This window comes from Dreissena polymorpha, chromosome 1 (genome assembly GCF_020536995.1).
Source record: "Dreissena polymorpha isolate Duluth1 chromosome 1, UMN_Dpol_1.0, whole genome shotgun sequence".
NCBI lineage: Eukaryota > Metazoa > Mollusca > Bivalvia > Myida > Dreissenidae > Dreissena > Dreissena polymorpha.
In genome coordinates, this window is record NC_068355.1 from 6,079,581 (window position 1) to 6,093,657 (window position 14,077).

Consider the following 14,077-nt stretch of genomic DNA (forward strand, 5'->3'; position numbering starts at 1 on the left):
GTATTCTTTGTTTAAGTGTTCTTCGAGATGTTTTCGTTGGTCGTTACTACTTACAAATCTACAAAAAGGCATATGAACTTATATATAAGGGGAAATTTGAGTGCGACTAAATGTACACTAAAATTATCAAAAGGTACAATAAGCATTAAAATTAAATTTAAACAACAAGTACAAAACAAAAATGTTATATATTGACAATTCGAATGCACTTCCATAATTTGCTCTGCGTTGTATTTTATCCGAATGCGTGTTGTCATTTCAGTGTGATTCGTATTTCAGCAGCATCTGTTTCGTATGCCATGACCAGATATAAATATATTTTATATATATATATATGTATAATATATGTTAGCAGTGTTCATACAAAACAGTATAGCCGACGACGAGAATAATAAAATAATTAACTAGAATTCCACTGAAAAGTATCTCTGACAAAAATATAACTTTTCTTCGGTCAAATAGATTGTCTGAATTTAAATATAAGGAACTCTTTAAAGACAATACGGCAGTCATTTGTTATAATCATAGATCACTTCATAACCTTTTAATTTTGTTACGAACACGATTAATGAACAATGTCACTTTTTACTTTTTATTGAATTGAATAATATCAGGAAAAGTTACCTATTAATTATGACAACTGTTGTAAACTGTCAACTTTTATATGGGCACACAGACAATCATTTATTTATACGACATTATATAACTTACTATAGTGGGTTATACTTATTAAAGGGGCCGTCCAACAGATTTTGGCATGCATTGAAGCTTGTCATTAAATGCTTTAAATTGATAAATTTAAACATTTGAACTAAAAATCTCAAGTAAAAAACACAAGAATACAATTTAAAAAAGGAAAAAGAGTAACCGTCAACAGGGCTCGAACCACTGACCTCTGAAGTCCTGGAGTAAATAGTCTCCCACCAAGACCACTCGACCATCCACCTTCGTGATTAGAGCGGATGTATGGTTTACCTGTATAAGCAATCCTCGTAGTATCCCAAAATAAAACGACAACAACAGAACTTTCCAAATTATTCAATCGTTTCGCGTCGCACGACGCTTTATAATTTTCCGGTTTTCAAATCATCAAAAGATGCATAAAATAGATATTTGCGAATATGAAACAACTTTCTTTTAATTTTGTCAATTTACCATCTGTTGGACGTCCCTTTAAAATTCAGTAAAACTAACATTCAATCGGTTGATTAAAAATAAAAATACTTGAATTTATCCAAGTCATCGATGACAACTGTGACATATTCGTCCTTTACGACCGGTAATCGTCCGTAACAGCCCTCGGGAGATTTTGCCGCAAAACCTAACTCTTAATAATATGGTAACACACGCGCTTCTGTTGTGATATCAAATGGGTTCTGCGAAGCCATATTCCTCTAGCAACTATGAAAAATAGGATAAAATATCGATACAATCGCAATCTTATTCAAAAACTAAATCGGTATTTAAAAAAGAAATATCCATACGATATATACGATATTAAATTAATGAAAAGCATCATAATTGTACATGTGTGCTTTTTTACAGTAAATAATTGATCACAACGGAACAAAATTATATTCATAAATTAATAACACACAAACCATTAAAATCCGTAAAACTAACAACCCAAGTCACTGAGTTGTCTTCCTCATTCTTAAGTGGCGGTTCAATCCTGCATCTGCCACCTCCAACCTGCTCTCGGGTGAAGTAGTCGTTTAAGTCATCACTTGTCAGTACACTTGTTGTAAACACCTGAACTTGATTGGTTTCACGTATACGGTTGGCTCTCGTGCAAAGGGAAACTTTCAAAGCCTCTGCGAATTAAAATAGAAAAAGTAATCAGAGCGCATTCTGGTATAAGAAACTCTCAAAAAGAGGAAAGTCCTCTCCCAATAAATTGAACCGATGGTATGAACAATTAAGAACACGATATGCGATATATTTAATATAATTTTATTAATTGTACATAGCACTGCTTTCTGAAGTTAAATATAATAAATCAATGTGGCCTGTTCTAACAAAAACTAAAAATATTTAACATATGATTACCGCAAACAACAAATGAAACAAAAATAAGGAATCATAATATTTTTTTTGTGGAAACAATTGAATATTGCAGGACTTAAACGTTTTATTACGCACCTAAATAAAAAGTGCTTATGAAAGATCGAAATTCCACGACACATTTCAATGGATGTGGGCCAAACACAATTTCTATAATGTCGGCTTTTGTTTGCGCTGAAATGCTGTGTTTAAGGAAAACTTCATCTTGTGGTACCACTCTCAGTTCCATGTATATCAGTGAACCATGGCCTTAAAAGTAACACAAAATCGTTAATGAACAACAGGCATTTTTCCGAATTGATAGCTACGAAACATGTATTCATTGAAATGTTATATAGTATTCAATGTAACCGCAATGTATAAATTCCGTATTGTATGGCATTTGAATAATCCTGTGATTACTTTGTTTGATATATGCCCCTCCTGCCATTGGGTATATTTCGATCTGGCCGCTGCTGAATGCTACAGGTAAATGCATAGAGCCGTCTTTCGGAAATCTTACGGCCTCTGTAAGCTTTGAACAATTGGACCTAACAAGAAGGTTGTGTTTCACAGAGCCTGCCAAATCGAACTTTATTGCTATAACACCGTTGAAGCATCTGTCGAAGACGGCACTTGTCCTGTCCCATATTGTCGCTGTTTTTTTTAAATAATATAAAGTAAAATTTATTTATACAAATACAATGTTTTAAGTTTGTCATTTTAAATGAAAGCCCTACATTAACATTAATGTGATGGTGTATCACGTGCCAATTATGTTATGTCTTAAAGGTCAGATGGTTTAAGTTGAAACGATTGGGATTATGAAAAGTCATGGCATCATATCTGCATGTTTAAATGTGCGTGTCACATAAATTACTGTTTTAAATATATCACTCGTTGTGTATCGTGTGTCTGATATAAATATACTAAGTATCACATACGTCGGTATTGTACAAATCACATGGTATGGTACCAGTGATCAGTGATAAATATTACAAACCTATTAAGATTGAAATTATATATACGCATAATTTCTCAGGAAACATTGAAGCTGAAGTTATATGCGTACCTAAGACTTCAAAGTTGTACACATTCAAACAAAATCATGTGTTATAACATGAACACTAGCATATACCTAAGTGGTCAAAGACATTGGTTCTATTCAAAATATACCAACAAAAGACGAATAAACAAAACAAGATTCTACGTACATGTACCTAAGAAATTGTAAAAAAAATCTTTGTTAAAAAAGAAAGGGAAATATTCAGTTTGAGCAGTTATTAGTACAATGTTTATCACATAAATAGAGCCTTATTCGATATAATGCATCAGTCACAAATAGTCCGGTCGCCGGCCGATGTGTCCGATCTCCAGGCATCGGGAAGACTGGACACGTCGGAGCCGTCCGCCGTCCGATGAGTGACACAGTTTAAAACCTCAGTCACAAATAGACACCGATCACCGTCCGATCAGCTTCCGACGTTTTTTCCGCTCATTGGGCTGGCGCCGATGGTACAAAATGGCCCGCTTTCCGTGCGATCATCGGCCGGTCGCCAGCCCGATGAGCGGAAAAATACGTCGGCCGCTGATCGGACGGTGATCGGTGTCTATTGTGACTGAGGTATAAAGCTCAAAGCATGGTTACAAATTGAATTACAGCAAGTATGCTTCGAATGAGAATATCCTAGACAGGTAAATGTCTTGCTCATACCTCCGGATGAATGCACAACGCAGAGTCTCATTACACCGTATTCAGCAATCTTTCCAGCAAACCTTTCGTGTTCTAACCCCATTTTCCAGCGGATGTGGTATTTAGTGCCAATCCTTATTGGATGTCTGCATATATGGTGAATTAAGAATCACAAAATTAACATTAAGCAAGTATAGACCATGATGGCGGGTAGTTAAATTTATATGGGGATTCAATATGAATTTGGTCAGAACACTGGTAGTGTCAAGCCATTCAACGAAATTGTAATAATAAAGATATTTCAAAAATATACACATAACTTTATTTAAAATACTCTATAGCAAGGTTGACTATCGTTACATTTTCCCTTAAACGTTATTTTCTTTTTGGGATGTGCACATTCAAAAACATGAATTACTTTGCTTTAAACGTGTAAAAAAATAACCAAAATATGCTACAGTGTTACTGTATAAATGTGACATTTTTATGAAATTTCCGCATTTTCGAAGCTGCGATTAGTCGATTAAAATCTTTTTTATAACACAGAAGGCGTCTATGTACAATCAAGAAAACATACGACATTACAAATGGAAACAAACCTGGCTTCACAAGTATCTAGCAGCAGTGCTTGTTCAGTGCTCTTAAGTCTTTGCATGTTTATGCTTTCAACTCCTGCTTCGAGCAAACCTGTAACGGCAGTTTAAGGTTTATTTTAGTAAAATGATTGGTCACTGAAGTAAACATCAAACAAGAGAAAGGAAGCATAATGCAACCCCATGGTTTACGTATTTACCTTGATACACAGATGCGTTCGGCAATCCGTATACGGTGATGACGTACAACCATGTGTTCACAGTTTCCGAGACGCATTCGTATTCATTCACATTATCATCGTTTTTTTGAAAATACAGCAAGTGAAAGTCTTGATTTGTGTATAAGTGGTAAGTCTCAGGTAAGTTGCCGGTGCCCTCCTCTGTTTCGAAGATCTTCATCTGAAATTTTTTAAACACGGTTAAAAACACAAATATTCATTTTTATTATTTTATTTTTGAGTGACTGTCCAACCATCCCACCCAAGAATCCCCCCCCCCCCCATCCGCCTAAAGTTTTTTTTTCATTTTTGAAAGATTATGTTATAAATCATCATACACCCACACTATACACCCTCTCCACCCTCACCCCTCCCCCCTTTTGATTGAAGTATTGAGATAGGTTACTTCACCTTTTAAAAGAAAAAGAGATGAGCAGTCTGCACCCGCTAGACGGTACTCTTGTTCACATTTGAACTCTTCAACATTTTACAAGGGGGACTGAATTTCTCATGTCTGATTTTGACACTTTTCTAATGATTATGTAACTGGTGAACAAATGCCTTTCTATTTATGGGGAAATGTTTTTTTTCTCCATAAATATTCATGCAATGTATTTCCTGAAAACAGACATAATTTCATATCTATACACATTTTAGGCTTAACATTAATGATGGTGACATGTGTTTCATTATTGATATTTTTGCAGACAAAAATATAATACCAACCCTTGTCATTAGAGTTATTAAATGGCAAGTTGACAGTATATCACTTGACTATTGCCTCATTTTGAAACAAGGCCATATAATTTGATTCTATGTATTATCGTCTAAGGTGTGCCCAAACTTTTTTTAATCAAGCAAAAAATTGTGATTTGAAGTGTATGACAAATAACTACAGTGACCCATATGACGACAATACCTGCGTAATTCCAGGATAATCTTGTAGTCATGTTTGGTGAACATGTGTTTTCCACATAGGCGGATCCAAGGAGGGGGCGGACACGGCGGACGCCCGTAAAATTGCCAAAGTAAAGTAAATTTATTTGATGTTTCAAACTTAACTAGATCTAAATCACTTATTTAAACTCATTTTTCTTCTTTTTCGTACACAACATTTACCACTCATCACAGACAAGCGCTCAATGTTTTAACTATATACTCTCTGTCGCCCGGTTTATCCGTATTACATATAAACTTTGCACTTTTTTGGCATTATAAGAAGGTACTTTGATGAAAGTACATAAGGCGTGACATGCTCGAGAAGTGATTGTCAAAGCGTTTAAAATCACTTAAATCATGGAGCTTCCGGGGGCGAATTCCGGGGGGCTTCGCCCCCTGGATCCCCTGGCGGCCCCCTGGACCCCCAGCAAATCTTTCAATATCCCGCACCCCCTAAACAGTAACCCTGGTTTCGCCCCTGATCCTGGTCCTCTCCTTTGGAAAAACTGATTAACACCTTTGGCACAAATAAGGCTGACTGATTGAATCAACCAGTGATTGATTCAATAATAATAAGAATTTATATGGTAAGTGATTTTGAAAGCTTTGTACCAACATATAAGTAGGTTTTGTCTCTTATACTACCTTTTTATATTTTATATATTGCCATTTTAAGATATATTTTCAAATATATGTAGGTATATGTAGGTATATACACAGTAATTGTAGATCTTAAATGTCTGGTGACACAAAAAAGTAGGTTTGTTAACATCAAACAACCATATCCATATTATCATAATGCATAAAGACTGATATAAGACATTATGGTACGAGATGGTTGTCATTAAATGTGAATGTAATGTAACCGTCGTGCAAGAGATTGTTAAGTATACTGTAACCTATATGATGACCGATAGGAATGATCATCACATGAATTAGACGCTCTCATAAAAATCGTCCGTTCTGAGCCCAACACAGAGGTGAATGTAATGTAACCGTCGTTCAAGAGATTGCACAATAGTTTGTGCAAAAGGAAACACCGTTTTATTTGGACAATACTATGAATATTTTGCGAAATAATTAAAATAAAATACTATTTGAAAAATGTACAATAACATAATTAAAGCCTTGTCTAATATATATATAATTAATTAAGTACAGTTAAGGAAGAGGTACACTCACTGACAGATTATAGTTTCCAAAAGCTTCAAGATGTAGCAAAAACAAGGTAAACATTCATATTCTCAAAACATAGACTAGAACACTTGACAAGTAATCTTCCCGAAAATATGGATTTTGAAAAACATGGAGTACACAGACGATGTAACAAGTTGTTCACAAAGCTTAGTCATGTTCCAAAGCGGGTACATTTTGTTACCTGATGATGATGACAATACGCCCTCTACATCAAAGTACAGGCGTATCGTTGAATAGTCTATGTTCGTGGATAGCGTAAGTTCGTGGATTGTCAGTTTGGATTAACTACCCGCGCTAGATTTTGACATTCTGGAGACGAAAACCGGAATTGTGTATTGCAAACTATCTTTTTACAACTGAGAACAAAATATTTGAATGAAATGCGTTCTAAACAGGCAAACAAATTGAATAATGGCCATAAGTGTATTTTACCTCCATTTTCATAATGCACAAATTTCCTTTGCCAAAAAAATCCGCAACAAAATACATAAAACCTATTTTGCTCACTTTGTTTATATACAGCGTTCTATTGACACTGTATGTACACAGCCTGGTACTCGATTTTTAAATGCTTTTAGGCAACGTAAAATAAGAATTGTTTTACGGTACCTGGTTCCTTATGCCTTTTTATTTAATGTACACATGTGGTTAGCGTGTGGCTATGATATTTATTAGAGAAAAAAATCATTTTTAATGATAAATAATCAAATTATAACGAAAAATCAACTTTTCTGAAAAAAAAAATTCACTATCATAGGTATTTAACTCAAAATGACCCGAGAGCGAGGTGCATCTACAGTCATTATGTTGAAGAGCATATCGTACAAGGACATAATGTGGAACGTCTCAAAATCTTAAAAGAAAGATACCACGCTTCTGTATACATAGATAAATACAAGTTACTGCCTGATCGTTTTGTAATATATCAGGCGAGGCTTAGAATGAAATAACATCACTCACCCCGTTTTTCAAGAAATAATAAAAAATAATCGCTACGCCCTGGAGCCGCTGCATTCGTTTATCGCGTATGAATCTTTCTAAAAATAGCATTGTTCCTCAACACGAAAAGTAGCGCCATTTAATGTAATTTAATAACGCTGTTTCTTTCTCTTTCTTGTTTAATTCTGCAACAAAACTTAAAGCAGCAATACTTTATTACACAAAATGAAAACATATATTATACATTTTAAAGGCAAAACTTGATAACTGTTGCAACATGTCAAGGCCAGTGCAGTCGCTCACGTCTTCGCAGTGTGTCAACACGTGTAAAGAATTCAATGATGTTTTGATTAGAATTTGGAATATATACTGCGCGTTTGGTTTACTGTGGTGGTTGTTCGTAGATATTGAGGTTCTGCACGTTAAAGACAGCTCCAAAAAACATGTCATTTATTGGATTTTGGCCAGGAAACTGTGCTTGTGAAACTGCCGGGTGGGTGGGGAGAGAAATGTTTATTTCGGAAGTGTTGACAGAAGTGCATGAAACAGATGGAGTTGCAGTAGAACATGTTGCCAAAAGGTTTGTACATCTTTTTTGTGTTTGTTCGGAAATTTCACTGTAATTGGTGATTGACTGTGCGTTTTTGTGTCCTGTTATTTGCATTATTTCGGTGGGTGCGATATTGGAATCCCTTAGTTTTTGAACAAGGTGTTTTCTAGCAGAATGATTACTTATGTTTTTTGTTTTTTTCAAAATCGGCCTCGGTTGCCATAGTTTTCAACATCTTGGCAATTTTTTTCACCAAGTTTCTGCCGTGATTAAACAGTGATTAAAAATACATTTTCTGTGTGTGTTTTTTTTTTAGATTGTGTGCTTTGCTTTCAGGCAGTCACGTGTGAGGGAAAATCTGGAAGTATGGGTACTTTGCTCTTTGAAGTTTCCGTCAATGCTTCCCACGATGCTACGCAATGTGACAGGCTCGTTAATATCATCATCACTCTTGCGAGTGGAGAGCAGATATGTGGCAAGATATTCATCTAGATGGTCGACTGATAAATTGTGGATTGCCTTTCTTGGCAAGATATTTTTGAAATTGACTGACATCTGCCAGTGTTTTCCGGATATTGTTTTTGTTATCTTCGGCTTCAATTAATTTTTGTACATTTCGGTTGTTATTTCTATGCCGTATGATATGTTTTCACTGTTCTCAGTTTTTGATTTTGTTTCAGTAAGGGATTCTAAATAACTTTCATTTAAATTGACATTTGCATTCGTCATTTCATCAAATGGTTCATTAAACACACTCGGATTTATTCCAAACTGATTGGCAAAGTCTTTCTCAGACATAACAACTTCCTCCATTAAACCGTCCCAAACAATGTCAAACTTACCTCCATCCACAAAGTCTGACATGGTAATGTTTATTTATTGTATTTATATATGTTTGTTATGCTTAAGTCCTTATTTTCAAAAGAAATTAGCTTTTTACGAGCCTTATCAAACACATTCATGCGGCAAAATTGGCAAACTGTAGAAGACGACAAATGTTACCTTAATAATAATTTATAATTTAAAATTATTTCATTATTTAATGCATATTACATTGGGTTTTATTGTGAAGTGTGTTACTATTTTATTTTTTACTATTTGTTCTGCTTTTGTATTGTTTGTTTTATTTGTTTGGTCTGTTTATATTAAGTGCTGAACTTTTGACATAACCTTTGACCTTTGATGTTTGCATATGAAGGCGTCCGTTTGTCACATGACGTCATCTGCATGTACTTATTCATTCTTAATATTTGTAAAATACCTTTTTTCTGTTTTGTTGTTGTTTGTGGGTTAAATGTAATACATATTGGTATCAAATTGTTTGTTTTGATAAATCTGATTCAGTTTTACAATAAAACAAAACATTGTACTTTAGTCTTAGTAGCCTCCACACATGACTGATATATGACCTTCCTGTTGACCGTGATATAAAAAAAGATATCATGCAACAGGATATCAAGCAGATATCAATGTGGTGGTATGATAAAATACAAAATATAAAACCCATAAACTCAAATATAAACTTTGAAAACATTTTCAGAAACACATCAGATTTTTGCAGCCTGAATCTTCAAACACAACATCAGAACTAGTGTATGGGGCTGATAAAGGGGGAAGGGTGGTAGAAACAGCTTTTGAACTTACTGCATCTGACGAAAGACGACTTTATGAAAGTGCGATGATACTACGCAGATACATTTTTAAATCTCGCCAGAATTCGTGTTCTATGCCATGGCCACCATCAGCCAAATGGTTAATTTTAGGGGAACGGCATCCTTCAACAAAGGTTTTCAACTTTTATGTGTCGGTTATATCGGCCAAGTCAAGCATCAGGGCAAATCATGTTAGCACCAAAGTTAAACGATATGAAAGGTCCTTTGCTGAATATTTATGTTATGCAGTTAGCAATAGTGAGTGGTTGATGCCAAAACATATCCTCCTGCCAATCACTGTCCGTCATCTTACAGGAAATGCAGAAATTACAACAATTTTGAACCGCTATGGGCATGCTCATTCATACACACGGATGATGACGCTTAAAAACATCATGCATAACGCAGTCATAAAGTCTGGAAAAAAATTACCCAAAACATATCAACTGAACACAATAATGTTATGCACTTTTGCTGGGATAACTTCGATCTGAATAAAGAAACGCCATCTGGTGCTGCCACAATACATTCCACACATGACATTGTGTTGCAAGAGACCTTAGGCTTATTCGTCGAAGTCAATGATGAGATGAACTCAGGTAGCTCACAAGATAACACAGTCACAAAAAAGGAGTTATGTATCAGACCTTGATATGCTAACCCGAAAGTTGAACCAAACTTTTTTATTCTGAAATTAAACGACCCGAGTAAGACTTCAGACAGTGGATTTAAACACATTCATCTGGTTTTACTGTAGAGTGATTGGCAGTTCCTTTGAGAATCAGACTTCCCATCTATTACCGGCTGGTAATCAAACACTGCTAAGCCAACAAAAATTAAACAAACCACCGTTGAATATATATTTGCTAGCTACCTGTAAATGTTTCATTCAGTGAAAATTCTACTGTGCACCATATTCTGTATACATCGGTTTCTGCAACCAAAGAAGTAGGCCGAACTAACACCATTGTCACTTTTGATTTAGTCGTGGCTAAAAAAATGCCGATTCGTTGTGTTGGCAGTATTCTGAACAGTACAGCAAAGTGAGTGTGTGTATGAGAGTTTTTTTATACAATTTCTTCCCTTTTTAGCACACTTGTAAGCATGCTCAAAGGAAGTGGGTTCGCGGAGGTATTTATTGAGTCAAGCATATGCGCCAGTGGGTCACTGGATAAAGTGATGTCCGGAAGGCACTATAATCGAGCTCTACGGGCCAACAAGCTTTAAATAGAAGGCCTATAAAGACTGCTGTTGAAGCGTTTCCAGAAATGGATTCAGTGTAAGTCGATTATCTGTTCCTATTTCAAGGAACCCAGTTGACCCACAATTAACAAACACGTTAAATGCAATTGGTGGCTTTAATTGGTTCAGTAGGAACTATTCTGCCTACTTTCGCTGGTCAACCACACGACACTGCAAGGCCCAGTATGTTGAAGCTGCTCTACAAATCACATAGCTGCTGAGATCAGTACACAAAGATTTTGAACCATCTCACTTTCAGGAAAGTGAAACATCTGTTACGAAAGTAGTTGATGAACTTTACAAACCCATTTGATGTGGAAAACGGACTGGATGAGTTGTATTGTTTATCATCTGGTGTTCAATCTAAACCTGAAGCAGCTGCCTACCTACTTGAGGTAGTAGATAACTTGTTCTGGAAGTTGAGTATCATGTATGTGATATGAATGAAAAGCCAAATTACTCGGATGTAAATAAGCTCCAGTTGTTACATTCTGTAAGGGAAGTGAGATCAAAGGTAATATTCTGAACTCATGCGACACAATGGGTTTGTGTTTGTTACCTCCATGTAAAGCAACACTTAACATGACGTGCTAATTACCAAACATATATTTGTAACACGCCCATGAAAGAAATCCCTGCATGCCTGATGTTCCAAATAGTGGCTGGAAACTTGGTGCAGACGGAAACGAATATGTGTGGATTGATAGTGACATTGTCTCTCGTGAGCTTATGCACATACTCTGTACAAAGTTGCAAGAGGATAAAACCAGTATGAGGATGAAAATGATGATATCATTAAACTTGACAATTTGCTTAATGAAGTGTTTGATACTCAGTGACATAAATTCTGTGTCTTAACTATCAAAATGAAAAATGGCAAATCGTTAGTTACACTTTGATTTGAAAGTATTAAATAGTAATAATAATAATAATAATAATAATAATAATAATAATAATAATAATAATTATAATAATAATAATATGATGATGATGATGATGATGCTGATGATGATGATGATGATGATGATGATGATGATGTTGATAATCATCATCATTATTATTATTATTATTTTTATTATTATAACAATAATAATAATCATAATAATAATAGTAACTTTATTTAAGATGAAAAAACATTATCAGGTAATAACTATCCTCTACGTGGAGTATTAATCGGTCTATTATTTGCCTGAGAGATGAAGTCTTATGTTTGCTATCTTTTTTATCATCATTATTTTATCAGTATTTTATCATGACTAATAATTGTAACATTGATTATTGTCATTATTTAACCAAGCTTGTTGGCATATTGTTTGATATTATTATGTGATTATTATCTGAAATAATATGTTTGACACACAAGCGTTAAAGAAATGTGAATCATATACAAAAATGTGTTAAATATATATGTGTTTCATATATTTTAATAGAAAATATAATTATATAAACATAAGGCTTAGGCTGTGAATTATTACAATATATTTTTTATTAAGGAATGTTAAGATACGTTGTTTTCTTAAGAAGTTTGCTTTTTGTATGAAAGGTAATCTAAAATAAAAATAAAAAAACGTTTTACACTCATACATTTTAAAGTTAAATTTCTTCATAACGCCCCGCTGGCCAAATGCAAACAATGTGTCATGAGACTCAGTGGATATAGAGGATTAAACAAATAGGGTCTATAAAATTCCCCCTAGGGGGGACAAAAGTGTTCTTTGCCCGTTTGCCAATAGTGTGCATTGCGTTATTGCTATTACTTAACATAATTGTAATTTTCGAATAGTTAATTATTTAATTTTTGTCTCTAAATTTTCGGACTGTGTTTTTTTTCCGTATTTGAATTTTTATTCACGTTTAACATGTAACCACTAAGGATATACGACGATGTGCAACTGTCCAGTTACTGCGAACTATAGGGTAGTACTAGTGGCCACCGAACTCACTTGACCTCACTATAATGCGGAGGTCAAGGATGGAAACAAATAGATGCGTCTTTGTTCGAGACAACTGAAGTTGGACATAACAGGGATAAAGTGTGTATCAAATCTATAATAATGATATTTTCAAGTTTTAAAAACGAGATATAAATTTGTGAAAATGTAGAAATGATTCTGTATAAGTCAGTGAATAATATGATGTAAATTTTGTGGGAATCCCGTACCAATAACGAAGTAAAATGGATGAAATAGTGGGAAGTCCCGGAACAGCGGTTTTAACATAAGTTCCACAAAGCCATGAAAGCGGATACCAGGAGAGAACATATTCATTAAACGTGAGTAAATCGCTGCAGAAAAAGCTTGCCGCTACGGACCAAGATGTTGTTGTGTACGAGACTGGAGGTGGACTGCGATTATTACTAAATAATGGTATGTTTGAATGCTTCAAGTTTGCGGTTGATAAATTTTTTGGTGACACTTCTCTTCCATTTAAATGCTTCAAAATACCGATACATGATAAACAAGGGAATTTGGTAGAAACACAGTACAAATTAAGTACAGGGCGACAATCTATCTACACGTTGAACTTATACCACACAAAAAGCTCATGTCTGATTAATGGAAAAAATGCGCAGAAGTTAACCGACGTTCACCTTCCAGTCATGTTAAAGAACATAGAAGACATGTTATTGCCTGAACAAATAACACCAACAGATATAAACAATTCTTTAAAACAACTTCTTATGTCGGTAAATAACAAGACGGCAAAACCCTCGAGTGACCACCATGAGTCTGATGTCCATGACAATGAGTTGCGCAAATTGAATGAGACTATACAAGTTGTTCGCAAAGAGAAGCAAATTCGTCATTCTATCCAGAGCCAGGAATCAGATATCAAGGGTATTTTGACTGACTTTATGAAATCTGTTTCTGAACAAATACTCGAACTTAAATATGAATTAAAAGAACAGGTAAAGAAAACGTCGGCTCAAATGGAAGAACTTAAAGGGGCCTTTTCACAGATTTTGGCATTTTTTTAATTTATTCATTAAATGCTTTACATTGATAAATGTA

General features: G+C 34.8%; 1 protein-coding gene and 1 long non-coding RNA gene across 2 annotated transcripts in view; both read right to left on the reverse strand.

The window, feature by feature from the left end:
* The window catches only part of LOC127864918 (uncharacterized), an 84,438-nt gene that overhangs the window by 436 nt on the left and 69,925 nt on the right, over positions 1 to 14,077 (reverse strand). Inside the window, exon 11 of the mRNA XM_052404809.1 lies at positions 1 to 58. This exon is cut by the window's left edge and continues 43 nt beyond it. Coding sequence (XP_052260769.1) covers positions 1 to 58 — 58 coding nt within the window. The remainder of the gene's footprint in view (positions 59 to 14,077) is intronic.
* LOC127869365 (uncharacterized) lies at positions 3,813 to 4,667 on the reverse strand. Its single transcript, XR_008044534.1, has 3 exons — positions 4,530 to 4,667; positions 4,336 to 4,423; positions 3,813 to 3,882 (listed from the first exon to the last, which is right to left on the reverse strand). It is a non-coding gene; the product is annotated as an uncharacterized LOC127869365 (long non-coding RNA).